This window comes from Eleutherodactylus coqui, chromosome 5, assembly GCF_035609145.1.
Source record: "Eleutherodactylus coqui strain aEleCoq1 chromosome 5, aEleCoq1.hap1, whole genome shotgun sequence".
Lineage (NCBI taxonomy): Eukaryota > Metazoa > Chordata > Amphibia > Anura > Eleutherodactylidae > Eleutherodactylus > Eleutherodactylus coqui.
Genome location: NC_089841.1, coordinates 12212590 through 12240127, shown reverse-complemented (window position 1 = coordinate 12240127; position 27538 = coordinate 12212590). Strand labels below are relative to the sequence as shown.

At 44.1% G+C, this 27538-nt stretch overlaps 2 protein-coding genes across 4 annotated transcripts in view; one reads left to right on the top strand and one right to left on the bottom strand.

Moving 5' to 3' along the window:
- LOC136629002 (oocyte zinc finger protein XlCOF22-like) overlaps nt 1-27538 on the top strand; it is a 338499-nt gene that overhangs the window by 160927 nt on the left and 150034 nt on the right. The window contains exons 3-7 of one of the 2 annotated variants that reach the window (XM_066605103.1): nt 85-264; nt 347-470; nt 553-617; nt 3201-3303; nt 7487-9026. The exons of the other annotated variant lie outside the window; for it this stretch is intronic. Of the exons in view, the coding sequence (XP_066461200.1) occupies nt 85-264; nt 347-470; nt 553-617; nt 3201-3303; nt 7487-8844 (1830 nt within the window). The 3' untranslated portion in view covers nt 8845-9026. Of the gene's footprint in view, nt 1-84; nt 265-346; nt 471-552; nt 618-3200; nt 3304-7486; nt 9027-27538 lie in introns of those variants that run through there. 2 annotated transcript variants of the gene reach the window in all.
- Nucleotides 1-27538, bottom strand: part of LOC136628989 (zinc finger protein 84-like) — a 162303-nt gene that overhangs the window by 117325 nt on the left and 17440 nt on the right. The window lies entirely within an intron of this gene.

Sequence of the window (27538 nt, the reverse complement as noted above, 5' to 3'; positions counted from 1 at the left end):
TGTAGTAACAGATGATGTCACTGGAGAGGTGATGGACTCTGGAAATGTCTGTAGTGATGTTTATTAATGTCTCCCCATATACAGGATTACATAGTAATGAAGAAGACCTCTAGCGATGGCTGTCGGGCCCCTGTGTGTGATGGATGGGGAAGACCCCTGAGCCCAATGCCAGGGTCCCCACCGCACCACCTGATACATGAGGACATCAATGTACAGAAGATTCTAGAACTCACCAACAAGATGATTGAGCTGCTGACTGGAGAGGTGACACTGCAGGGAATGCTGGGACATTATACAGCAACAGCACTGGAGGCTTCTGGGTGATGACTGTATATTGTGTTGTCAGGTTCCTATAAGGTGTCAGGATGTCGCTGTCTATTTCTCCATGGAGGAGTGGGAGTATTTAGAAGGCCACAAGGATCTGTACAAGGAGGCCATGATGGAGACCCGCCAGCCGCTCCCATCACCAGGTAATAGGCGGGACTAAATCCACGGGGACTGTATTATCTGTATATAAAGAATGACTTCAGTGTCCGTCTGTGTTTCCTGCAGTTCCATCCAGTAAGAGGAGAACCCCAGAGAGATGTCCCCGTCCTCTTCTTCCACAGGACCATCAGGTAGATGGAGATGTCCCTCTGATCTGTAGAAGCCTGTGAAGCTCTTGTCTTCAGTCTTATTACATGTCTTCTCCTTGTGTGATGAGGCCGGTGGAGATGGCAGGATTACCGCTGACCAGAGACATTACATCTTGTCTGGATCTTCTCCAAGTGTTCTGGCGGTGGAGACTGCTGGTGGGAATAAGGAGCCAACAGGTTGGATTTATATCTATCTGCTCCTTTATTTCCCCGAGACAAGCAGCGGATGTGTCTGGTAAACGCTGATCTCCTCCACTGAGACAACGTGCAGCGTGTCTAGCCATGCCAGATATACATGTGCATCATAGTATGTAAGGCCAAAAAAAAGACATTTCCTTACAGTTCAGCCTATTAACCCCTAATGTTGATCTAGAGGAAGGCAAAAAAACCCAATGAGGTTGAAGCCAATTTTTCCCATTTAAGGGAAAAAAATTATTTTCTGACTCCAGTCTGGCAATCGGAAGATTTGAAGTTTTTAATGATTATAGTATATAATATTGTATCGCTCAAGAAATACGTCCAGGTCCCTCTTGAACTCTTTTATAGAATTTGCCATCACCATGTCCTCAAGCAGAGAGTTCCATAGTCTCACTGCTTTTACAGTAAAGAACCCCCCTTCCCCTTCTAAGTCTTTCCTTTAGGGCTCATGTCCACGGGCAAAATAAGAATTAAAATCCGCAGCGGATTTTAACTCTTCTCCTGCCCGCGGATCCGCACCCCATAGGGATGCATTGACCACCCATGGGTAGATAAATACCCGCGGATGGTCAATAAAAGGGATTTAAAAAAAAATGGAGCATGAAAAAATCTGGACCATGCTCCATTTTCGTGCGGGTCTCCCGCGGGCTTCTATTGAAGCTTATGGAAGCCGTCCGAATCCGCGGGAGACCTAAAATAGGAATTTAAAAGAATTTACCCATCCGGAGCGGACCGGGAAGGTCTTCTCTTCCTCACGGCCGCATCTTTCTTGCTTCGGCTCGGCGGATGTGCCCGGCGCATGCGCGCGGCACGTCGGGGACGTGCCGGCGACGTGCCGCCGACGTGACGAGTTCATCCGCCGGCCGAAAAAGAAGATCCGGCCGTGAGGAAGAGAAGACTTTCCCCGCCCGCTACGGATGGGTAAATTCTTTTAAATTCCTATTTTCAGCACTCATGTCCGCGGGGCAGGAGGGACCCGCTGCAGATTCTCCATGTAGAATCCGTAGCGGGCCTGATTTTCCCCGTGAACATGAGGCCTTAGACGTTGCTACAGTCACAGTCCTGGGAATAATAGATGGGAGAGATCTCTGTATTGTCCCCTGATATATCTATACATAGTTATTAGGTCACCCCTCAGCCATCTTATTTTCTAAACTAAGCATAATTTTGATCACCTCTCTTGGTATTGTAGTTCACCCATTCCATTTATTACTTTAGTTGCCTGCCTTTGTACCTGCTCAAGCTCTGATATGTCCTTCTTGAGTATTGGTGCCCAAAACTGTCCACAATATTCCATGTGTGGTCTGACCAGTGACTTGTAAAGAGAAGGAACAATGTTCTCATCATGCACCCCTAGACCTCTAGTGATGCCCCCCCCCCCCCCCCCCCCATGATCCTACTTGCCTTGGCAGCAGCTGCCTGACACTGGTTGTTCCAGTTAAGCTTACAGTTCACTAAAACTCCCAAGTCCTTCTCCATGTTGGTGTCTCCCCAGTGGTTTCCGATTCAGTGTGTAATGGTGACATGTATCTCCTGCCCATGTGCAGAACTGCACATTTATCAGTGTTAAATCTCATTTGTCACTTTTCTGCCCCCAACTTATCCAGATCCTCTTGCAATCTCTTTGTGTTTTCTCTTGTGTAAATGTCTTTACATAGTTTTGTGGCATTTGTAAATAATGATATTTTACTGCAGAATCCTTTACCTGGTCATTAATAAATATATTAAAGAGTAGGGCCCAATACTGCCCCCTGTGGTACCCCACTAGTAACAGTGACCCCTCAAATACTGCCCCCTGTGGTACCCTACTAGTAACAGTGACCCCTCAAATACTGCCCCCCTCTGGTACCCCACTAGTAACGGTGACCCAATCAGTGTATGTACCATCTATAACCCCCCTCTGCTTTCTATCACTGACCAGTTACTTACCCGCTTACACACATTCTCACCCAGACCAGGCATTCTCATCTTATATACCAACCTTTTATGCGGCACAGTATCAAACGCTTTGGAAAAGTCCAGATACACAAGATCCAGTGACTCCCTGGCCAGTCTAGAACTTACCTCCTCATAGAAGCTGATCAGGTTGGTGTAACATGAGTGATCTCTCATAAACCCATGTTGATACAGAGTTATACAGATATTTTCCTTGAGATCCTTCAGGATAGCATCTATTAGAAACCCTTCAAACCTTTTACGCACAATGGAAGTAAAACTTCCCCGCCTTAAGTTTCCAGGTTCACTTTTTGACCACTTTTTGGTCTTTTTTTTGGCCTTCATGATGATTGATGATCTTTGCTGGTCATGTAAAAGATTCCACACAACTTCTCCAACCATCTGCTGACGTCTACAATATTTGTCTCACAGCTTTTGTATCCGGATGAAGATCTGACCAATATTAATACTACAGAGATAAATGTGAGGATCAAACAGGAGTGTAAAGAGGGGATTCCTACAGGTAACCGCCCAGGTGAGTAGTAACCACTAAATCCAGCAGAGAAGAGTCACAGAAGATTTGATCTCCGAATAGGTAAAAGTACCTGCAGTGATCACAGGTAGCACCTTTTCTGATTGCAGTTGCTGTTTTTTTTTTATATATGGCCTCAAACCCCCATGACGACCTCTTCAAACTGTGCTTGATAGAGACCCGTCTATATAGGTCAGAACATCACCGGCTATTTCATTATGGAAGAATAAAATGTGACTTTTATTATATCTAATGCTGCCATGACCTTAATTTTCTGTGGAGTGAAGATCTTGTCTGTCATAAAAGCTTCCCTTACCACCTCTACCTCTGCTCCTCTCCATTCTGGTGCCTTGGAGCGGGAGGAAGCAGAGGTGGAGGAAGAGGAGGATGATTGTAGGTACAGAGTGGCACACAGTACATAGAGGAAGTGAAGACTAGAGCTCATTAGTAAGAGATTAACAACAGCACCACCAGTCTGAGTGTGGCGAGGGAGGCGTGTGGGAAAGCGATCGGCCCACTGTGTGCAGAAGTCCATTTGACATTTTCCAGAGTTGCGTATGGGCAGTCGGCCGCTCCTTCGGCTCTTAACTGCCATAAATGTGCACATTCAGCAGTTTTCTCCTAATATATAACTTCTGAGCAGGTTATAAGGGCATTGGAAGTAGAGTGACGGCCTACAGATGTGTGTATCTAATGGCTCCAAAGTCATGTAAACCATGTAAAGTCTTGTGACCCCATCACTGGTCAACACTGAAATTGTTAGAAACATTAAAAAGGTCCTAATCTGTAGTATCTTGGTGTGCTGAACATGAATATGACCATGAAAAATTTCTCATTTTGACTTACTTACGATTAGGTGGAATGGTCCAGGCCACCTTTCCTGACCCTGGCTCCTAGACGTCCCTACCTAGTGGAGTGGTCCAGGCCACCTTTCCTGACCCTGGCTCCTAGACGTCCCTACCTAGTGGAGTGGTCCAGGCCACCTTTCCTGACCCTGGCTCCTAGACGTCCCTACCTAGTGGAGTGGTCCAGGCCACCTTTCCTGACCCTGGCTCCTAGACGTCCCTACCTAGTGGAGTGGTCCAGGCCACCTTTCCTGACCCTGGCTCCTAGACGTCCCTACCTACCTGGTGACTATAGGAATCCAGGGTCACATGCACCAAGCCACGCGGATATGCAGGAGTGAACATAAAATGGGAACCAGAGACAATCCTGAGCAGAAATCACAGACAAAACAAAACCCAGCAGCAAACACACAGTAAGCTGGGAACACACTAAGACAGGGTTAAAAACTGGTTTAGGATACACAATGAACTGGATACAGACTGGAAGGGTGCACCAACAGCTTGCATGCAGTCATGCAGTCATACAGGAAATGACAATAACATCAAGCATCGTGGGTGAGGTCTGGAGGGTTTAAATAGGAAGCTGATTGATTACAACTCCCTACAGCCTGGGCGGAAAAGCCAGCTACAGTAACCCTGTGAGTGCTGGAAGAAACAGAAGCAGACTCAGGAGACAGGACGACGCCTAGGTTTACACAGGACGCATATTAACATCTTCTGCAACACTTGTGAATCAGCCAACCCAAACAACCAATCAGGTTGCTGGAATTGCTGAATAGGGCAGAGGTGTTGCAGAAGATGTTGATATGTTTACCGGACCTAACAAAGAATATCCAGCACCCAGTTATGGTCGAGGCTCACAAAATCCTGCTACTACCCCTTCACATCAAACTAGGTTTAATGAAGGACCTTGTGAAAGCCATGGACCGGACTTCGCCAGCTTTCCACCTTCATGAAAAATTCCCTTGACTCAGCGAGGCAAAGATTAAAGAGGGAGTTTTTGTGGGTCCTCGGATTCGAAAGCTCTTCAAAGATGATGGTTCAAGAACTTGCTGCAGGGTGATGCGAAACAAGCATGGAATGATTTTCACCTAGTGTCTACAAACTTTCTTAGGTGGTTAGGGCAGAAAACTACAAGGAACAAGACATGATGATGCAGTATCAGAAACTTGGCTGCAATGTCTCTAAAGATCCACTTCCCTGCGACCTCTCTTCATACATACCCCGACAATTCCAGGACGTACCCTTACGTCCTTGGTCGTGAAGGGGTTAAAGGGGTTTTCCAATGTGAAAGTTATTGCTAGCAATCGGGGGATAAAGTGTATATTTAAAAACACACATACTCACCTGTCCACTCTGCAATGCTCTGCTGCTGCCCACATGACATGTTTACTAGACATCACCAGTCTACAAGACTCGGTGACGTGACGAGTTGCATGCTGGAACGCCAAAATGACGCCCAGGCGCCACTGGAAGCACATGTATTAAATGTAATTAGGGATGGGGACCCAAAAGTAGAAAAAAAAGCTGCACAACCCCTTTAATTAAAAAACACATGAGATTAACCTTCAAATAACCACATAACTTAATACCAAAAATAAGCAGTTCAGCCATAGGCTCAGGCTCCAGCATAAATTTTCACTGAAGAGTCCATTCCATAAATGAATGACTTTATCCAACCGACCGGGTTGTCTCACAGAGGTAGCACAGGTGCCACATCACCAACCGCTAATTCCACCATAACTCCCAAAACCACATTAAAGATGTCCAGTCCAATATCTAATGCTCAAAATAAAGGTCGGCCTCACTTACCTCAAGATCTACCTGTCTGTAGGAAAAGCCCCAGATAAGTGGCATGAGGTTACTTATGAGCCAATTCACTTCCTCATTGTGTTTGTGGTGGAAGCTGTCCCATCTGAGGTATGTGGGCCGATCAGTAGGTTTACAGTACAAGGATGTTTGTGTTAAGTTCTCAATTTTTATGTTGGTGTCCAGAAAGTTGATTTCTGTATCTGAGTAGCTCAGTCTCAGGTTTATGGTGGAGTGAAATTCACTGAATCTGTCATGAAATTTCATTAGGTCTTGTTCGGAGTTGGTCCAGATAATTAGGACATTTTCAATGTAGCAGAAGTGGGCCAATGGTTTGATGGAGCAGGAGGCCAGGAAGTCACTCTACAGATTTACTATGAAAAGGTTGGCGTATTGCAGTGCCATTATTTTGTCCATGCGATTTCGGTGAGTTGAAGAATTATCAAAAATAGCTGTAAGGTGGATAAATCTTGTGATTTGTAGCACAGATTCAGAGACGATCCCGTTAGCTTTAAGGTGCTGCTGGGAGGCGGTTAGTCCAGCAAGTAGCTGGTTGTATCTCTCACCAGTGGTTTAAGGACACCCTCTACCCATCCTGAGATTCCTTCAGTGAGGTTCCCGCACCAAAGACTATTGGCCTTCCTGGATTGCCAGGTTTGTGCATTTTGGGAAGCATGTAGAATACTCAGATACTGGCAATTCCAAACTCTTGTGGACTCCACAGACACTTCTGATGATGCTTCTCAATTCCGTCATATAGTTGGGTCTTGATTACATTTGTTGTAGTATCTGGTGTCAGTCAGCTGTCTGTCCGCTTCTTTCATGTGTTCATGAGGATTAATCTCATGACAGAATCCCTTCAATCACACCATGTATGTACCCTTTTATGTGTTTCTGTATATATATATATATATATATATATATATATATATATATATAATGTGTTTTTTCAGATATCTCTTATTAATGCCTGATGAAGAATCCTGAGTAGATCCGGAAGCTCGGTGTAAAATCTTTGCTTTTTGTTAGCCATTTAAATGTATCATATCTACCAGATTTTTTGTTTCTCTTACGGAGAACAATCACATGTAAGATCTTATAGAAATGCAGGTTACAGAACACAAATCACCATCTTTGTTATCTAAATCATTTTTAGGCTGGGTTCCCACGGGACGAAATCCCACGTAAATCTCGCGGGTTGGCCACAGCTCCAAAACCCATTTCGTCGCAGGTTTTGGAGCGGGTCGGCCGCCCGCACGTTGTTGCGCTTTTTCTCCCCAAAGAGAGGAATGAGGCCGCAAAAAAAAAAATAGACATGCTGCGGCTGTCAATTCCACAACGCATTGCCCGGCTTTGCCACGACTGATTGGCCGCCCCATGTGGATGAGATTTTTGCAAAATCTCGTCCACATGGCTGGCTAATCTCGGGATTAGGATTCCGCACGGAAGTTCCGCGACGAATCCGTCCCGTGTGAACCCAGCCTTTAAGTTATAATGTTCAAAAATAGTAAAATCAGTTTTGTTTTTGGCAGATGATGGTAACGCAAGCACAGAGGGACATCTAATATCTGTAGATTGTAAAGTAGAAGATTATGGTATCACACAAGATACATATGAAGAACCTGCCATTATCCCAGATATCCCATCAGCCCTTCACAGCAAAGATCCATCATCTGATCCTCTTATAGAGGTCCCATCTTCTCATCCATCACAGACTGGTAAACAGGTGAAAAGTCACAGAAGGGGAGAGAATAAAAGAGCTCACACGGGGAAGAAGCCGTATTCATGTCCAGAATGTGGGATGTGTTTTAACTGGAAATCATTTCTTGTTAAGCATCAGAAAATTCACACAAGAGAGAAGTCATTTGCATGTGCAGAATGTGAGAAATCTTTTACCCATCAAACACAACTTGTTTCACATCAGAGAACACACACAGAAAATATGCCATTTTTGTGTTCAGAATGTGGGAAATGTTTTACTTTGAAATCAGCTTTGGTTATACATCAGAGAACTCACACAGGAGAGAAGCCGTTTTCATGTGCAGAATGTGGAAAAAGTTTTACTGTGAAATCAGCTCTTGTTATACATCAGAGAATTCACACAGGGGAGAAGCCCTTTCCATGTTCAGAATGTGGGAAATGTTTTACTTTAAAATCCGATCTTGTTCAACATCAAAGAATTCACACAGGAGAGAAGCCTTTTTCATGTACTGAATGTGGTAAACATTTTAATTGGAAATCAGCTCTTATTAGACATCAGAGAATTCACACAGGAGAGAAGCCTTTTTCATGTTCAAAATGCAGTAAATGTTTTAATCAGTTAGCACATCTACTTAAACATCAGATAATTCACACAGGAGAGAGACCATTTGCATGTGCAGAATGTGGGAAATGTTTTAGTAGAAAATCAGTTCTTGTGATACATCAGAGAATTCACACAGGGGAAAAGCCATTTTCATGTTCAAAATGTGGAAAATGTTTCACCCACCAAACACAACTTGTTTCGCATCTCAAAGGTCACACAGGAGAGAGGCCATTTGCGTGTGCAGAATGTGGGAAATGTTTTACTCTCAAATCAGCCCTTGTTATACACCACAGAATTCACACAAAAACAACACCATTCTCATGTTCAGAATGTGAGAAATCTTATACTCGAAAATCAACTCTTATATTACATCAGAGAATTCACACAGGAGAGAAACCATTTGCATGTACAGAATGTGGGAAATGTTATACTCGCAAATCAAGTCTTGTTTTACATCAAAGAAGTCACACAGTCAAGACGCCATTTTCTAGTTCAAAATTTCACAATTCCTTTACCCATCAAACACAACTCGTTACACATCAGAGAAGTCTCGCAGGAGAGAAGCTGTTTTCATGTCCAGAATGAAGGAAATGTTATATGGACTTATACTTCGAGAAGTCACACAGTCAAGAAGCCATTTTCTACTTAATCATTTTGCCCAGCATCTTGTTATCCATCAGGGAATTTACACGGGGAAGTAGCAATTTTTCTTTCTTTCTCTAAATTCGCTATATTGACACAAAGTATAAGTTTATTTTAGAGATGAGCGAACCTACTCATTTCGAGTAATTACTCAATCGAGCACCGCGATTTTCAAGTACTTCAGTACTCGGGTGAAAAGATTTGGAGGGCGGGGGGAGGAGTGGCGGCGCGGGGGGTAGCAGCGGGGAACAGGGAGGAGCCCTCTCTCTCTCCCTCTCCCCCCCCCCCCCCACTCCCCGCGGCAACCCCCCACTCACCCACGGCACCCCCCGAATTTTTTCGCCTGAGTACGGAAGTACTCGAAAATCGCGGTACTTGAGCGAAAAAGGGGCGTGGCCGAGTAGGCTTGCTCATCTCTATTTATTTTAGAAGTTACTGTAAAGTGAGATGTTATAGAGTTGAAAGAGAAGCAATTCACAGCACTAAATGATGAATAAAGGCCTTTTCACACTGGCCGGCAAATCATTCAGATTCCTGCGTCAAGGGGGAATCTGAACGATTATTGCTTAATGTAAATGCATGCTCTGACTAAACGACGATCGAGAATTCATCCGCTTCTCATTCATTGTTCAGTTTATATATGCAGACAGCTGACCGACGGACCGGCCCGTGTAAACAGGCAGTCTTTCATTTATCAACGGTTACCTGTTTATTGTATATGGTAATGTGCCAAACAAAATGATCCCCGGTCCGCTCCGTCTCCATTCACTAAGCGAAGATTGTTCCTGTGTGAAAGCACTAGACTGACTATCATTAGGAAGACCTGTTGAGTATCTGTGCCAGAGAGGTCGTCTCGTTATATCTGAGGTTCGAAATAGCCAATCCAGGAGTGAGCACAAAGAGAACATTTCTTTTAAGCTCAGCAGAATAGATTTTTTTAAGTGTCCTGTAAAGGGGTTTTCCGGTTACTGGACATCATTGCCCCTATAAAAACATCTCTGATTGCCTACAGCAGTCAGGTGACTTCTTGTGACATCATCTTCCAAAACAAATATTGGTAGGATGGCGGGGATGCAGCACTGAATCCCCGCAATACATGAGGGGTAAGTACTTCTATTTGTGTTATTTTGACACAGTTTATGAGGTTCCAGCGCAGCGCAGCCCCCCACAGGTGGGGGTTGATTGAGCTGGCTGCGTGTGGATTTCTCCAGCCAGCCAGTCCCCCTGGTCTGATGCCTCTTTGTGTTGGGTGCCTGTGTCTCTGGAAGCCCCTCTGTAAGGGGAGGTAATGTTAGGGTGTGCTGCTGGAATCTGTTCTTCTACATTAGTTTCCAGCAGTGCAGCCCCACAGGTGGGGTTGATTGAGCTGGCTGGGTGTGGATTTCTCCAGCCAACCAATCGCCACTGGTCTGCTGCTCATATATAGCAGCGCCTCTGTTAGAGGCTGCTGGGCTTTCCTGCTTGCTCAGTGTGAACAGTGTCATGTTCCTACGTGTCGGTGCTTGTGCTGGACGTATGGTGTGAACAGTCCTGTTCAGGGTGCATGGTGTTCTGTGTTGTATGCAAATCACTGGCGTGTTGGTGTGAGCTGTGTTCAGTCCTGCTGTGTTTCGTTTGTCATCTAGGACTAGGTAGGTCCCTTGGTTCCAGCGTGGGGCTATTCTTCATTTCATGTGGAAGTTGTCTTGTTAGAGTAGGGACCTGTCAGACAACGAGGACCCTTGACGTGGGCTTGCGGGCTTAAGTATTGTAGCCAAAATGCAAACCAATACCTCGCATCGTATCTATTTACATCTGTTTATGTGTGAGGGTATGCTTGGTTGTGTTTTGGGAGTTTATCAGTCAGTGTGTTCTATGTGTCCATGAGTTATGTCCGCCGTTTCCGAGTTTCGCTGGATTTTCACCAGTTCGGTGGTAAGGAGGCAATGTTGTCTGGTAACCGGACGGCCCCTGTAACTCTCAAAATGATATTGCAGATATAATAAAGGACAAGAAGATGATGGAATTATGAGTTTTTTCATGCTTTACATCATCCATGTGCGAAGACTATTTCACACTGATACATATAAATGTGTCTCAAAACTTTTTACTAATCATATAAAAACAAAAATAGTGCTTTTAAATGCATGACCTTGTTCTTTATCCTTTAGATGTTAAGATATTTCCTCAGAACCGCACTTATCTTTATGGGAAATGTTATGACCATATTCCTGAGAGAAAGGATTTTTTCCCACATCAGACAGAACGGAAGAAAATCCCTGCGCTCTAGGTGAATGGTTAACCAATGAAAAAATGACGTTAACTTACTTCGTAGAGGAGTCTAGTGTGGGATGGGACTCCTCTAAAATGCAGAATGGCTTGTAGTAAATCTAAGTAGATGGTGCAGAAATACATTTTTTTCCCTTATTATTCCAAGTCACATAGAAACAAAACAACAAATAAAGGAAACTGGACTGGGGACAGTCACAGTAAGTGGTGTAGTGCGTTTCAGAGATGCTCTGCCTCCTTTATGAACCTTTAGGGAGTATATACAGAGTAGATTCTTTTGTAGTATATTGTAAAAGTAAAATAGGGATTTTCCAGCCAAATATGCTAATTTTGGGAATGCCCCCTACATCACAAGGCACACTTCTTGAGGTGAAACAATCAGCGAGACACACTGGTGGGTCTGTAAATGGCATTCTGAGCCCAGTCACCTTTTGTATGCGACCTTATGAATCAACTGGACCCAACACCGACCAGTCTGGCCAGAACGGCCCAAGGCATGTCTAGAAGTCATCAAGTGGAGAAGAAGGTCCACTACACATAAGGAACATCTGAGAGCCTTTTTATAGGCCAAGTGTGAAAGCACTTTTAGGATCTCTGGTGGCAAGACCATTAATCTAATTACACCCCAATTCTTAATCATTTGCATATCTGCATGCTGAGTTTGCAGTAAAATAGCAGCTCCTAGGAGCTGATTTTATTTTTTTTTACAAAGAGTGTATTTGGCCACTGTATCATTATCAGGTACATTAAAGCTGAGACATTGTTTCTAAACCTGCTAAGCTACAAAATCTCTCTCTCTTCACTTGGATAGAAGTGTCCAAGAAGGATGGGAAATTTTGTAAAATGAGATTCTCGAAGCACAATCTTTAGCAATCCCTAAAAGCAGAATTTAACGCATTTAAAGAGACCAGGATAGATGAACACAGAACTTATACATATTTTTCTTCCTTTTTAGCATGTGTGTATCAAATGGAAAGAGGGGGAAATATCTAAAGGAGAATATAATGCGGTCTGCAGAAACTGTAGGTCAAGTGTCAGAAAAGCTAAAGCTAATAATGAATTGAGGCTTGCAAGAGAGGCCAAAAAGCAATAAAAAAGGTTTTGGGGGGGTATGTCAAAGCAAAGGTGCTACAGGATGTTTACAGATGAAAATGGTGAATTGGTAAAAAATTATGTTGAGAAGGCTGAACTTTTAAATTCATATTTTATATCTGTTTTCTCTTAGAAAGTTAATGTAACATCAGCTGATCTTCCCTGTGCTAATAGGGGAATAAAAGAATGCAAGCTATCTAAAAAAACAGAGATGGTGAGGGAACACTTAGTTAAATTACATGAATTCAAGTCTCCAGGTCCAGATGAATTACATCCTAGCATACTGAAGGAAGCAGCAGAGGTAATTGCCGAACCACTCGCCATAATCTTTGAAAATTCCTGGAGAACAGAAGTCCCAGAAGATTGGAAAAGGGCAAATGTTGTCCCTATCTTCAAAACTACAGGCCTGTGAGCCTGACTTCTGTACTGGGAAAGATATTTGAACAAATTATTAAACAGCATGTATGCAAGCATTTGGATGAGAATGGAGTAATTAACCAGAGCCAGCATGGGTTTGTAACAAACAAGTCATGCCAGACGAATCTAATTTCCTTCTATGACAGAATCCCTGACTGGGTTGATCGGGAAAATGCAGTAGATATAGAATATTTTAACTTTAGTAAAGAATTTGACAAAGTATCTCATACCATACTTATTGAAAAAATGGCCACATATGCAATTGACAAGACAACTCTTTTGAATTCACAACTGGCTGAGTGACCATTCTTAAAGAGTGGTCATAAATGGCTGCACATCCAATTGAAAGAATGTCTCAAGTTGGGGGGACCACAAGGCTCTGTGCTGGGCCCAGTGTTGTTTAACATTTCTATAAATGATCGGAGGAGAGAATTGAGAAGAATCTGATCAGATTTTCAGATGACACATAGCTTGGAGGGATAGCTAACACTAGAGGAGAGAGAGGGGATCCAAAAAGATCTAGACCATCTGGAATGGTTGGTGGTGACTAGCAGAATGGTATTTAACACGAAGAAATGCAAAGTACTACATCTGGCAAGAAAAATGAAAAAAGCATATAGAATGGAAGGATTTGGGCAAAGCAAAAGTATATGTGAAAAAGACTTGGGTATACTAATAGAGCAAAGACAGTATATGAGTCAACAGTGTGATGCAGCAGCAAAATAAGTAAACACGATTCTGGGCTGTGTTAAGAGAAGCATAGAGTCTAGATCACATAAAGTAAATACCCCCCTCTACTCTTCCTTAGTCACACCTCATCTGGAATACTGTTTCCAGTTCTAAGCACCCCAATTTAAAAAAACCGACAAACTGGAGCAAGTTCAGAGAAGAGCTACCAGGATGGTGAATGGTCTGTAAATCATGTTCTATAAGGAACGTTTAAAGGATCTGGCAATGTTTAGCTTGCAAAAAAGAAGGCCGTGGGTAGACTTAATAGTGGTCTACAAATATCTGAAGGGCTGTCAAAGTGCAGAGGGATCAGCCCTATTCTCATTTGCTCAAGGAAAGACTAGAAGCAATGGGATGAAACTGAAAGGGAGGAGTCACATTAGATATTAGGCAGTGAGGGTGATTAATGAGTGGAACATGTTGCCACAGGAGGTGGCGAGTTCTCCTTCAATGGAAGTCTTCAAGCACAGGCTGGACAGACATCTGTCTGGGATGATCCTGCATTGAGAGCAGGGGGTCGGACCCAATGACCCTGGAGGTCCCTTTACTTTACATGATTCTATAATTATAGACCTAGTGTCTATGACATTATATATTTATTACCTGGGGAAGGAAAATAGTGTGTGTGTGTTTTGAAGCTTGTGCCCCTCATCTTTTCATAGTCTGACAACATCCCTAGTTGCTAGTGCTGCAAATGATTGTGTCAGAGTAGATAAATTATTACCCTCTAAGACCGGTCATCTGTCCGGGATCATTCTGCATACAGCCAACTGTAGGGGGAGGCATTAATAACCTCACACAGAGACAGTGTTCTCCAAAGCACTCCCATTTTAATGTGTCAAGAAGCATGACTTTTGTGGTATTTTCCTTATCAGTGAAAATAAATGACTGAGTTTGTGCAGAGAATGCAATGATTTAGAATTTTGCATATCACATGATTCACATCTGCAAGTTTTAATTAGCGTTGTGGTCAAGACTTCAGAAATATACAATAAGTAGTTAATTAGGCTTTGCAAAGGCATGGCACACCTACATCATCACATCAGATATGTCATTTCTCAAGTAATAGGGCGTATACACCCGTCATCTGGAAATATGATTTTTTTTACAGCTTTTGTAAACAACGAGCAGGTGCCCATGTCTCATTACCACGTCTCCTGGTCATCCCTGGATATGCTCATAACACCTGCTGGTACCACCAGCACTTTTGGGTACATCTTCGAGCCGCAAGAGTATATGTCTAAACCAGCCTGACTGATAAAGGGGCCTATCCCGAAACGCGCATTTGCTGGTTTTAATTGATTTAAGGAAAAAAAAAGAATGATAATTTTATCCCACTGTCGGAATTTATTGGAGAGTAGCGCCTAAATGCCAGTATTTCTTTCTCCACTCATTCCACTTGACTACCATTTAGAAGATCTATCTGGTCGATAGCTATATACAAACCCTGCAAGCATGGTGGAGATGGTGAAACAGCTGGTTCAGATGATTGCTCAGCAACAAAAGGCTCATGTTGAGCCTGTGCAAACTCAGCAGCAGACAAACCAACTCCTTATAAAGCAGATGGCGATACTGTCTGAGACCGTCAAGGCTAAAAAGACTGTAGCCCTCCCGAGTCAAAACACCAATCTCGATATACTGAGGATAGTGACAGGGGTGTTACAGAAAATGACCCCGTGGTAGCCTCCCTGATGATTTTTGAGATGGTGGCGAAAAAGGAGAACTTGCCCTCAGAGCGGTGGGCAGAGATGTTACCCAGCAAGACGCAAGAGAGAACGGTAAGTTGAAAGTGAAAATCTTTGCTCACTTAGGAGTAAGCATGGCGGTCAGAGCTCAATGGGTCCACAACTGCATCTTAATAGGGAGGGTGCAGCTGTGCTGGGGGATAAGATGGCTAGAAGGCTGGAGGAGTGTTTAAACTAGGGACTGGGGGGGAGGGTAAAATGAGAAATAGTGGGGTAGCCAGTGTAACTATAGATTCGGGTCCAAGCAAAGGGAATGGGGGTCGAGCAGGGGGTGGGGATAGTACAGTTAGAATGGATAGATCAGACATAAGTACGAATAGAAACAAAACAAATTTAAAAAACAAAAAAAATGATATAAATTGTATGACCACGAATGCACGAAGTCTGATCGGTAAAGTGGGCGAGCTTGAAGCGAGAATGACTGATGAAAACTATGATATAGTCGGAATAACGGAAACATGGCTTGACGATAAGTGCGATTGGGCGGTGAACTTGCAGGGGTACAATCTCTTCAGAAGAGACCGAAGGAACCAGAAAGGGGGAGGGGTATGTCTGTACGTCAAATCGAACTTGAAGCCGAGGCTACGGGAGGATATAGGGGTAGGAGACGAACAGGTGGAATCTCTGTGGGTTGAAATACAGGGAGGAAAAAATAACAAAATCCTGATAGGGGTCTTCTATAGACCACCAAAAGCAACAGAAGAAACTGAAAACTTACTACTAAGGCAGATAGAAGAGGTGTCAAACTGCAATGAAGTAATTATCATGGGAGACTTTAATTATCCAGATATAACATGGGAGAAGGAAACCTGCAAATCTCACAGGGGTGACAAATTCTTGAGAGTAATTAAAGACAATTACCTGAACCAACTTGTGCAGGAACCAACTAGAGGGAGGGCCATTGTGGACCTAGTACTAACCAACAAACCGGAACGTATAAAGGGGGTGCAGGTTAAGGGGCACTTGGGGAACAGTGACCACAATATAATCAACTTCCAGCTGTCAATCTATAGGAAGCCTTATCAGGGAGCGACAAAAAAACTAAACTTTAGTAAAGCAAAATTTGATGAGCTTAGAACTACTATCGGTAACATTAATTGGGACAACATCCTCAAAAATATCAGTACAGAGGACAAATGGGAAAAGTTCAAAAGGATCCTAATCACCTCATGTGAGCAGTTCATTCCCTTTAAAAATAAAAGAAACTCAACTCAAAGGAAACCAATGTGGCTCGACAAGGCGGTAAGAGGGGCAATAAACGAAAAAAAGAAAGCGTTCAAACTACTAAAGCAACAAGGCAGCGAAGAAACGCTAAAATCATACAGGGAAAAAACAAAATATGCAAAGATACGATCAAAACTGCCAAGGAGGAAGCAGAAAGACGGATCGCAAAAGAGAGCAGAAACAACCCGAAGCTATTTTTCAACTATATGAACAGCAAAAGGATTTGCAGGGAGAGCACTGGCCCTTTAAAAATAATGCAGGAGAAATCATTGATGATGATGAAGGGAAAGCAAATCTACTAAACAGTTTCTTCTCAAGTGTATTCACAAAAGAAAAGGAAATGCCACATGAGATACAGGAGAATAAAATGAGCCCCTCACAAAATATCTCATACCTAACACAGGAGGAGGTGCGGAAGCGACTAAGGAAGACTAAAATTGATAAATCGCCGGACCCAGATGGATTACACCCAAGGATACTAAGGGAACTAAGTGACGAGATAGCTAGGCTGTTATACCTAATATTTCTGGACACTATCAAGACCGGTGTTGTACCACTGGATTGGCGCATTGCCAACGTGGTTCCAATTTACAAAAATGGGAGCAAAAGTGAGCCTGGTAACTACAGGCCAGTAAGTCTCACTTCAGTAACAGGAAAAATTTTCGAGGGGATTCTGAGAGACGCCATCGATGAGTACCTCAAGGAGAATAAGGGAATAACTCCTCACCAGCATGGATTCATGAAGGGTCGCTCATGTCAGACAAATCTGATCAGTTTCTACGATGAAGTAAGCTCTAAGCTGGACCAGGGAGAATCTATTGATCTCGTATATCTGGACTTCTCTAAAGCCTTTGACACCGTGCCACATTATAGGCTAATATATAAAATGAGGCAGCTCGGACTGGGCGAAAACGTGTGTAAGTGGGTAAAAAATTGGCTCAATGATAGAAAGCAGAGGGTGGTAATAAATGGTTCGTACTCTGATTGGACCACAGTCGCTAGCGGGGTGCCACAGGGTTCAGTATTAGGCCCCACTCTGTTCAACATATTTATCAATGACCTGATAGAGGAGCTGCACAGCAAATATCAATATTTGCAGATGACACAAAATTATGCAATATAATTAATGCAACGGAGGACAATGTGTGGCTACATGGACCTGGATAAGCCGGGGGATGGGGGAGAAAAATGGCAAATGAAGTTCAATGTTGAAAAATGTAAGACTATGCACATGGGCAGGAGGAACGGATGTCACAAATATTCACTTAATGTGTTACCACTAGGGAGAAGTGATATGGAAAGGGATCTGGGGGTATTAGTGGATAGTAGACTAAACTGGAGTAACCAATGCCAGTCAGCTGCTACAAAGGCAAATAAGGTCTTGGGGTGCATTAAAAGAGGTATAGGGGCGAAGGACGAGAACATTATCCTCCCACTATACAAGGCACTTGTTAGGCATCACATGGAATACGGTGTACAGTTCTGGACACCGGAGCTCAGGAAAGATGTCACAGTGATTGAGGGGATTCAAAGAAGGGCAACTAAACTAATACATGGAATGACGGGACTGGAATATCCAGAGAGGCTATCCAAATTGAGATTACTTACTCTAGAAAAAAGTCGGCTAAGGGGCGACCAAATAACGATGTATAAATACATGAGGGGACAATACAAGGATCTCTGCCAGGATCTGTTTACACCAAGGACCATGATGGTAAAAAGAGGACATCCGCTACGATTAGAGAAAAGTAGGTTTCATCACCAACATAGAAGGGGATTCTTTACTGTAAGAGCAGTTAGACTGTGGAACTCTCTGCCAGAGGAAGTGGTGATGGCAAAATCCATAGAGGAGTTTAAAAGGGGACTTGATGTCTTTCTGGAGAGGAAGGATATTATAGGTTATAAATCTTAGGTTAATTGTTAATCCGGGTATACAGGCAGGTAGGAACTATTAGGGGTTGATCCAGGGAACAGTCTGATTGCCATTAGGAAGTCGGGAAGGAATTTTTTCCCCAAAAGGGCTAATTGGCTTCTGCCCTTGGTTTTTTTTTGCCTTCCTCTGGATCAACACAGGAGGATAGACAGGCTGGACTAGATGGACATTGTCTTCATTGAGCCTTACATACTATGTTACTATGTGTGTGTGTGATGTGTGGGGGTCAGGATGGATGGAGTAGAGCTGTGTGTGTGATGTGTGGGGGTCAGGATAGATGGTGTAGAGCTGTGCGTGTGATGTGTGGGGGTCAGGATGGATGCAGTAGAGCTCTGTGTGTGTGATGTGTGGGGGTCAGGATGGATGGAGTAGAGCTGTATGTGTGATGTGTGGGATCAGGATGGATGGAGTAGAGCTGCGTGTGTGATGTGTGTGGGTCAGGATGGATGCAGTAGAGCTGTGTGTGATGTGTGGGGGTCAGGATGGATGGAGTAGCGCTGTGTGTGTGATGTGTGGGGGTCAGGATAGATGGTGTAGAGCTGTGCGTGTGATGTGTGGGGGTCAGGATGGATGCAGTAGAGCTCTGTGTGTGTGATGTGTGGGGGTCAGGATGGATGGAGTAGAGCTGTGTGTGTGATGTGTGGGGGTCAGAATGGATGGAGTAGAGCTGTATGTGTGATGTGTGGGATCAGGATGGATGGAGTAGAGCTGCGTGTGTGATGTGTGGGGGTCAGGATGGATGCAGTAGAGCTGTGTGTGATGTGTGGGGGTCAGGATGGATGGAGTAGCGCTGTGTGTGTGATGTGTGGGGGTCAGGATGGATGGAGTAGAGCTGTGTGTGTGATGTGTGAGGGTCAGGATGGATGGAGTAGAGCTGTGTGTGATGTGTGGGGGTCAGGATGGATGGAGTAGAGCTGTATGTGTGATGTGTGGGGGTCAGGATGGATGGAGTAGAGCTGTGTGTATGATGTGTGGGGGTCATGATGGGTGGAGTAGAGCTGTGTGTGTGATGTGTGGGGGTCAGGATGGATGGAGTAGAGCTGTGTGTGTGATGTGTGGGGGTCAGGATGGATGGAGTAGAGCTGTGTGTGATGTGTGGGGGTCAGGATGGATGGAGTAGAGCTGTGTGTGTGATGTGTGGGGGTCAGGATGGATGGAGTAGAGCTGTGTGTGTGATGTGTGGGGGTCAGGATGGATGGAGTAGAGCTGTGTGTGTGATGTGTGGGGGGTCAGGATGGATGATGTAGAGCTGTGTGTGATGTGTGGGGTCAGGATGGATGGAGTAGAGCTGTGTGTGTGTGATGTGTGGGGGTCAGGATGGATGGAGTAGAGCTGTGTGTGTGATGTGTGGGGGTCAGGATGGATGGAGTAGAGCTGTGTGTGATGTGTGGGGGTCAGGATGGATGGAGTAGAGCTGTGTGTGTGATGTGTGGGGGTCAGGATGGATGGAGTAGAGCTGTGTGTGTGATGTGTGGGGGTCAGGATGGATGGAGTAGAGCTGTGTGTGATGTATGGGGGTCAGGATGGATGGAGTAGAGCTGTGTGTGTGATGTTTGGGGGTCAGGATGGATGGAGTAGAGCTGTGTGTGATGTGTGGGGGTCAGGATGGATGGAGTAGAGGTGTGTGTGTGATGTGTAGGGTCAGGATGGATGGAGTAGAGCTGTGTGTGTGATGTGTGGGTTCTAGCAAGGCGTCCAGAGCCTGCAAAGTCTGAGTTTTTCCCCTCTTTTTGACAGAAACCTCTAGAGAGAGAAGATGAAGTAAGAGCCGGAGGAACAAGAGAAGTTTCCAGAGCGGTGAGGAGGAGAGGTGCAGTGAGTGCAAGGAGAGATCATTGTAACAAGAAAGATACAGGAAGTAGAATTGTATTAAGAGAAGATAGATAGAAGGAAAGGATTCTAGATATATAAAGAATGAGAGAGAAGATTACAGAAGAAAGATAGTGAAAGCGTTGTGTAGAGAAGATGGAGGTTGGAAGTACTGAAAGTAAGAAGGAATTCTGCAATCATCCAACTTCACAACAGTCTGCCTTTACAGAAGTGTTTGCAATTACAGGCAGAGAGAAGTCTTTAAAGAAGTGCTTGCCTGTAACTACCTAACGAAGTCTACGAATAAACAGGAGTTTTATCATTGAGCCGTTACCCGGTCTCCTCGAGCTCCTTCTCCAACATCACCAGCACCGAGTACTACAGCGCCCTCCAGGGGAAGAAATTACAGCCCCCAACATTCCCGATTCCCTAAAAAAACAAACTTTCCTTGCAGTGGGATAAGGCCTGGCTTTAAGCTGGCATAATGACAAAACAATACCATCTTTCCTACTCGACCACGAGTAGCGGTTATTTAAGTTTTACACCAAATTTGTCATTCGCCCCCAGTTTGGGCTTAAATTAAAGCCAGGAAGGGTAGCCACTATGAACTGGCATCTGGCCCGAGATTAATGCTTGCATTGTCCTTCCACAAAATGACCGCCATCACCAATTCCCATTCTGCCACCATACACATCCCCTTTGTTGGCAGCACCTCTGTTTCAGCTCTACCTCTACTCTTTGCTTGTGAACATAGAGCCATCAATGGGTGCTCTCTTATGCTCCTCCAAGCTGCCTCCCTCACAAGTATCTATGTCTCATTCTGTACTCATAAGTATCAATTTATCTCACTTGAACAAACTGCTTAACCTTGTGAGTCTTTATAGCTCGTTATCACATTTCCTTTAATTCAGGAATGGACAATATTTGAATTTCATTTTAAAGCCTTTTTGGGCCTATTCGTGCCCAAGTGCATTATTTAAGGCTGGGTTGTGACTTTACCTATGAGTAAAGCTTGACCCATGCCCTCCTGCATTGCCCACTTTGATTCAAAAAATCCCTCTCAACAATATCCCCCAGCATTGACCAGTTCTGTCACTGTGCCTCATCTGTAATGCCCCTTTTACACGAGACTATTCTAGTTTGCTTGACAGAACAAGTTTATGATGTCATCACAAGCTTGTTCGCACTCGGGCTTGGTAGAGTTGGAAGTGACCTCCAGGGTCATCAGGTCCAACCCCCTGCTCAGTGCAGAATCACTAAATCATCCCAAACAGATATTTGTCCAGCGTTTATTTGAACACTTCCATTGAAGCAGAACTCACCACCTCCCGTGATAACCTGTTCCACTCATTGATCACCCTCACTGTCAAAGTTTTTTTTTATTATCTAATTTGTCTCTCCTCCCTTTGTTTCATCTCATTGCTTCTAGTCTTTCCTTGTGCAGATGAGAATAGGGCTGATCCCTCTGATCTGTGACAACCCTACAGATATTTGTAGACAACTATTAAGTCTCCTCTCAGCCTTCTTTTTTGCAAGTTAAACATTCCAAGATCCTCTAACCGTTCTTCATAGGACATGATTTGCAGACCGCTCACCATCTTGGTAACTCTTCACTGAACTTGTTCCAGTTTGTCTATGTCTTTTTTTTAAAGTGGGGTGCCCAGAACTGGACACAGTATTCCAGATGAGGTCTGAATAAGGAAGAGTAGAGGGGGATAATAACCTCATGTGATCTAGACTCTATGCTTCTCTTAATACATCCAAGAATTGTGTTTGCCTTTTTGGCTGCTGCATCACACTGTTGACTCATGTTCAGTCTAGTATCTATTAGTATACCCAAGTCTTTTTCACATGTTCTGCTGCTTAGCCTGATTCCTCCCATTCAGATGAAGGACTTTGCATTTCTCCTTGTTAAATACCATTCTGTTAGTCGCTGCCCACTGTGCAAGCTTGTCTAGGTCTTTTTGAATACTCTTTCTCTTCCCTAGTGTTAGCTATCCCTCCTAGCTTTGTGTTGTCAGCAAATTTGATCAGTTTCCCATCAATTCCCTTCTCCAGATCATTTATATAAATGTTGAACACCACTGGGCCTAGGACAGAGCCTTGTGGTCCCCACTTGATACATTCTTCCACTTGGATGTGCAGCCATTTATGACCACTCTTTGAGTACGATTACTCAGCCAGTTGTGAATCCACCTAACAGTTACCTTGTCAATCCCATGTTTGGTTATTTTTTTCAGTAAGTATAGTATGAGATACTTTGTCAAATGCTTTACTAAGGTCAAGATAAACTATATCTAACACATTTCCCTGATCAACCCAGTCGGTGATACTGTCATAGAAGGAAATTAGATTCTGGTTACTCTATTTTTATCTAGGTACTTGCATACATGCTGTTTAATAATTAATTATAATTTAATTATAATTTGTTCAAAGACCTTTTCCAGTATAGAAGTCAGGCTCACAGGCCTGTAGTTTCCTGGATCAACCTTCTTCCCTTTTTTGACGATGGGGGCAACATTTGCCATTTTCCAATCTTCTGGGACTTCTCCTGTTCTCCAGGAATTTTCTCCAGGAAAGAGTATGGCGAGTGGTTCAGCAATTACGTCCGCTGCTTCCTTTAGTATCCTAGGATGTAATTCATCTGGACCTTCAGAATTGAATTCATTTAGGTTAGCTAAGTGTTCCCTCACCATCTCTCTGCTTATAGATAGCCTGCATTCTTTTATTCCCTCAATAGCGCAGAGAAGATCAGTTGATGTTCCATCTACTTTTTGAGAGAAAACAGATACAAAATAGGAATTTAAAAGTTTGGCCTTCTCGACATCATTGTTAACCAATTCACCATTTTCATCTTGTAAGCATCCAATAACATCTACTTGACTTTTCTTTTGCTTCTGACATACCCCCAAATCCTTTTTTTATTGCTTTTGGCCTTTGTTGCAAGCCTCAATTGATTATTAGCTTTAGCCTTTGACACTTGCCCTACAGTGTCTGCAGACCGCATTATATTCTTCTTTAGATATCCCCCCCCCTTTCCATTTGATAAACATATCTTTCTTCCTTTTTAGCATGTATATAAGTTCTGTGTTCATCCATCCGGGTCTCTTTAAATGCTTCCCATTCTTCCTTCTTTTAGGGATTGTTAACGATTGTGCTTTGAGAATCTCATTTCACAATATTTCCCAACCTTCTTGGACATTTCTGTCCTTAAGAACGTCCAGCCATTGGATTCTTCCTATCCTCTTTCTGAGTTCATTGAAATCTGCCTTTCTGAAATTCAACCTTGAGGTCTGAGTCTCCTCAGGTCTTCCTCTGCTTTTTATCCAAAAATCAAGGATACATGATCACTGCCTCCTAAGGTCCCACCTACTCTTACTTCCTCAACTATTCCCTCCCTGTTTAAAAAGAATTAGGTCCACGGTAGCAGATCCCCTTGTTTCCTCTTTGACCTTTTGGAAGATAATCTTGTCAGCAAGAGTGAATCAGAAGTTGTTGGATCCATTACTTTTACCTGAGAGATTCCCAACAAATATCTGGATAGTTAAAATCTCCCATGATCACTATGTTGGGCTTCTTTGAGAGCTTGGCCATCTGATGTAGAAAGAGTTCCTCCATATCTTCTGCTTGTCCAGGCGGCCTATAGTAAATGCCTACAATGGGGTCCTTTCTGTTGTTCTCGCCTTGTATCCTTACCTAAACAGTTTCTACAGAACTCCCATGCTCTGATGCTTGAATCTCAGTGGAGATTAATGTTTTCCTAACATACAACACCTCATCCCCTTTTTTGGCCTGTTTCTTATAAATAAGTTGTATCCTTCAAGCCTTGTATCCAATCATGTGTATCATCCTACCATGTGTCTGTGATGCCCATGACATCATATTTCTCTTCCTGTGTTAGGAGCTCCAATTCTCTTTGTTTGTTTCCCATGCTCTGTGCATTTGTGTAAAAACATGTTAGTTTGTGATCGGGGTCTCTTGCTCCTTTACTTGCCTTCTAAATTTTTTGTCTTTGTTCTTTCTTTCCACTTCTATTAGCGAGTTTCTCAAATGTATTAATTAGCTGTATATGTTTACCTGGCCTTTCTCTTCCCTTCCCATATTGTTTTAGTTTAAAGCTCTCCTAATGAGTGAAGCAAGGTGCCCACCAAATATATGCTTACCTGTTTTTGTAAGGTGCAACCCGTATCTAGCAAGCAGTCCATCATATAAGTAATTCACTGCATGGTCTAGGAATCCAAATCTTTGCTGATGGCACCATCGACGTAGCCAGTTGTTCACCTCTAGAATCTTGTTCCATCTTCTTATTCCATGGCCATCCACTGGGAGGATGGATGAGAAGACCACCTATGGTCCTAGTTCCTTCACCTTCTTTCCAAGGTCAACTTACTTCAAGCTCCCCGGATCCTGCACTCAGGCCGTGCAGGGTGTGTTTGGGGTTTCATCTTGCATAACAAGCCACAACACACCTCGCTTCCATCACTGACCATTCCTGAGAGGTAGGTCAGCCACCTCGGTCTCCACTAGGTGACATACACAATTAACACACTTCAGGGTCATAGACCGCTTAAAGTGTTCAAGGACGACTAAGAAAGGTTTAAGCTTCATTCTAAAAAGGCTTAGCAGTGCTTCAATAAAAATATACCTAAAGAGATATTCTCAAAAAGATAAGGAGCTACAAATACACAACAGTATGAAAATAAAAAGAAATAAAATAGAAAATAGCAGTCTATGAAGTTTTTTCCAATAGCCCTGGGGCGCGGAGTGCGCAGAACGGAGGACAGGCTGGCCTTAGATGCAACTCCAGTGTTTGACAATTAGGGGATCCTTATTAGTTTTAAAGCTTCCTTGAATCACACCTCCGCCGCCCTCCTTATTTACATCATTGATGGACTGGCTAAGTCTATGCACAAATCTTCTGGATGGAAGCCCAATTTAACATTTTGGCTATATTTCCTGTGAGGCCCTCCAATAGGCAAGCTATGGCTGCCATGTTTCACATATTGAATTTAACTTCATGTGGATACAAAAAATGACATGTCAGATGATTATCTTCGCAGATATGCAATTCTGTGGGCTCCGGGGCTCGCACAGCAGCAGGAGTGAATGCACTGTGTCTGTGGTACACTTGTAGCTCTTCAAAGATAACTGCTGTTGAGCTGTGAGGTTCGAATGGCCCAGAATGACAGTTAATTCCTCCTGTGATTAATGACAGAATTAAGTCTCCAGGCCAAAAAGTCTGGGTTTGTGTATTGGACCCAGGATGGGAGATAATGGTGGAGAGATGTAAACAGTTGACATCCCCTTGTAATGGCCCTTTTACACGGGCTAACAGTCGTTTAAATGACTACACGAACGTTGACGTCCCCGCTAAGGTCGTGCAGAGCATTTAGACTGAAAGACATTGCTGGCTTCTCGCTCAGCACTTCACCTTCAATGTGAAGTGGGGAGTATTTACACGTAACAAGAAACCAGCGATCGTTTAACAACCGCGAACGAATAGTGAGACTTTTTTCGCATTTACAAAGAACAATTATTGGTCAAATTCATTTGTTTGAAGAAACTTTGAGCGATAATCGTTACTTATAAAATGGGCCATAACTCTGTAACTTCATCATCACAGCAAAGGACTTCCTTGCTGGTCCCAAAAGAAGCAAGGGACATCAAAGACCCCCCTCCAGTGTAGGTGTGAAAGGCAGTGGAATGAATATTGATGACCTCTGCTTGGCAGGAAATACTTAAAGGGGTTGTCCTGCGCCGAAACTGGTTTTTTTTTTTTTCAATAGCCCCCCCGTTCGGCGCGAGACAAACCTGATGCAGGGGTTTAAAAGAAAAAAACCGGATAGTACTTAACCGAATCCCCGCGCTCCGGTGACTTCTTGCTTACCATGCGAAGATGGCCGCCGGGATCTTCACCCACGGTGGACCGCAGGTCTTCTCCCATGGTGCACCGTGGGCTCTGTGCGTTCCATTGCCGATTCCAGCCTCCTGATTGGCTGGAATCGGCACACGTGACGGGGCGGAGCTACGAGGAGCAGCTCTCCGGCACGAGCGGCCCCATTCAGAAGGGAGAAGACCGGACTGCGCAAGCGCGTCTAATCGGGCGATTAGACGCTGAAGATTAGACGGCACCATGGAGACGAGGATGCTAGCAACGGAACAGGTAAGTGAATAACTTCAGTATGGCTCATATTTAATGCATGATGTATATTACAAAGTGCATTAATATGGCCATACAGAAGTGTATAACCCCACTTGCTTTCGCGGGACAACCCCTTTAACCATCTTGCCTAAATCCACTCAACTCTCCCCAGACCAGAAAGGTGGCAGATTGACACAGAAAGATGGGTGACGATTTTCCAGTATCATTTATCACAGGTTGCTTGGGGTTCCTAGAGCGTTCTTAGTCTCTATATATAATAATTAGAGATGAGCGAACATGTCCGTTACGGACACATCCGCACCCGGACACCGGCTTTGCCGAACACTGCAGTGTTCGCGCGTAAAGGTCCGGGTGCCGCCGGGGGGCGGGGAGATGCGCGGCGGCGCGGGCGGCAGTAGCGGGGAACAGGGGGGAGCCCTCTCTCTCTCCCTCTCCCCCCCACTCCCCGCCGCACCCCCCCGCGCTGCCACGGCGGCCCCCGAACTTTTTCGCCCGAACACTGAAGTGTTCGCAAAGTTCGGTGTTCGGGCGAAAAAGGGGCGGGGCCGAACGTGTTCGCTCATCTCTAATAATAATACAAGTGTAAGACCTTCCTCACAGTGTATATCCATTTTACAACTATGATTCACTTACTTTTATAGCAAAAACCTAACCCAAAATGATGTGATATACACATTTACAACAGGGTATTATTCATTCACACGGTACCAAACAACATGTAACAATCCCCTGACCGATAAAATATACAATGGAACTGCAGAGGCCCCAGACCAGACTCATGGGGCGCTAGTCATCACTTCTCTCATTCCCTTGGGGAGGACTATGAGCATTTTCCTCAGAATTACCCGGGTGTCAATCCCAGTTCATTCTATAAGGATGTCCAGCTTCACATGGATAGCCTCAGTCCACAAGAAGAAATACATCATTCAGCCTCCCCCAAAGACCCTAGTCATATATTAGGATGGACAACCAGGGGTGCCTGAGCGACCATCGGTGGACAAGCCATCAGAAGATCACGGGTTAAGACCCATTTAGATGGGCCGAATGTAGGGCAAACAATGCCAAACACCTGTCCCCGCACATACTCTCGTGTTGCAGAAAGGGAGCTAGTATCGTTGGCTCACAGTGGGGTGGCAGGAGCAGACTGATCTTCTTGCGCTCCCTTGCTCCTCTCCATTGACTTAACATAGCAGCCGTTCAATACTGAAGAGCTGCTATTTACACTGGATGATGATCGTTTAGCTCATTGTCTATTGT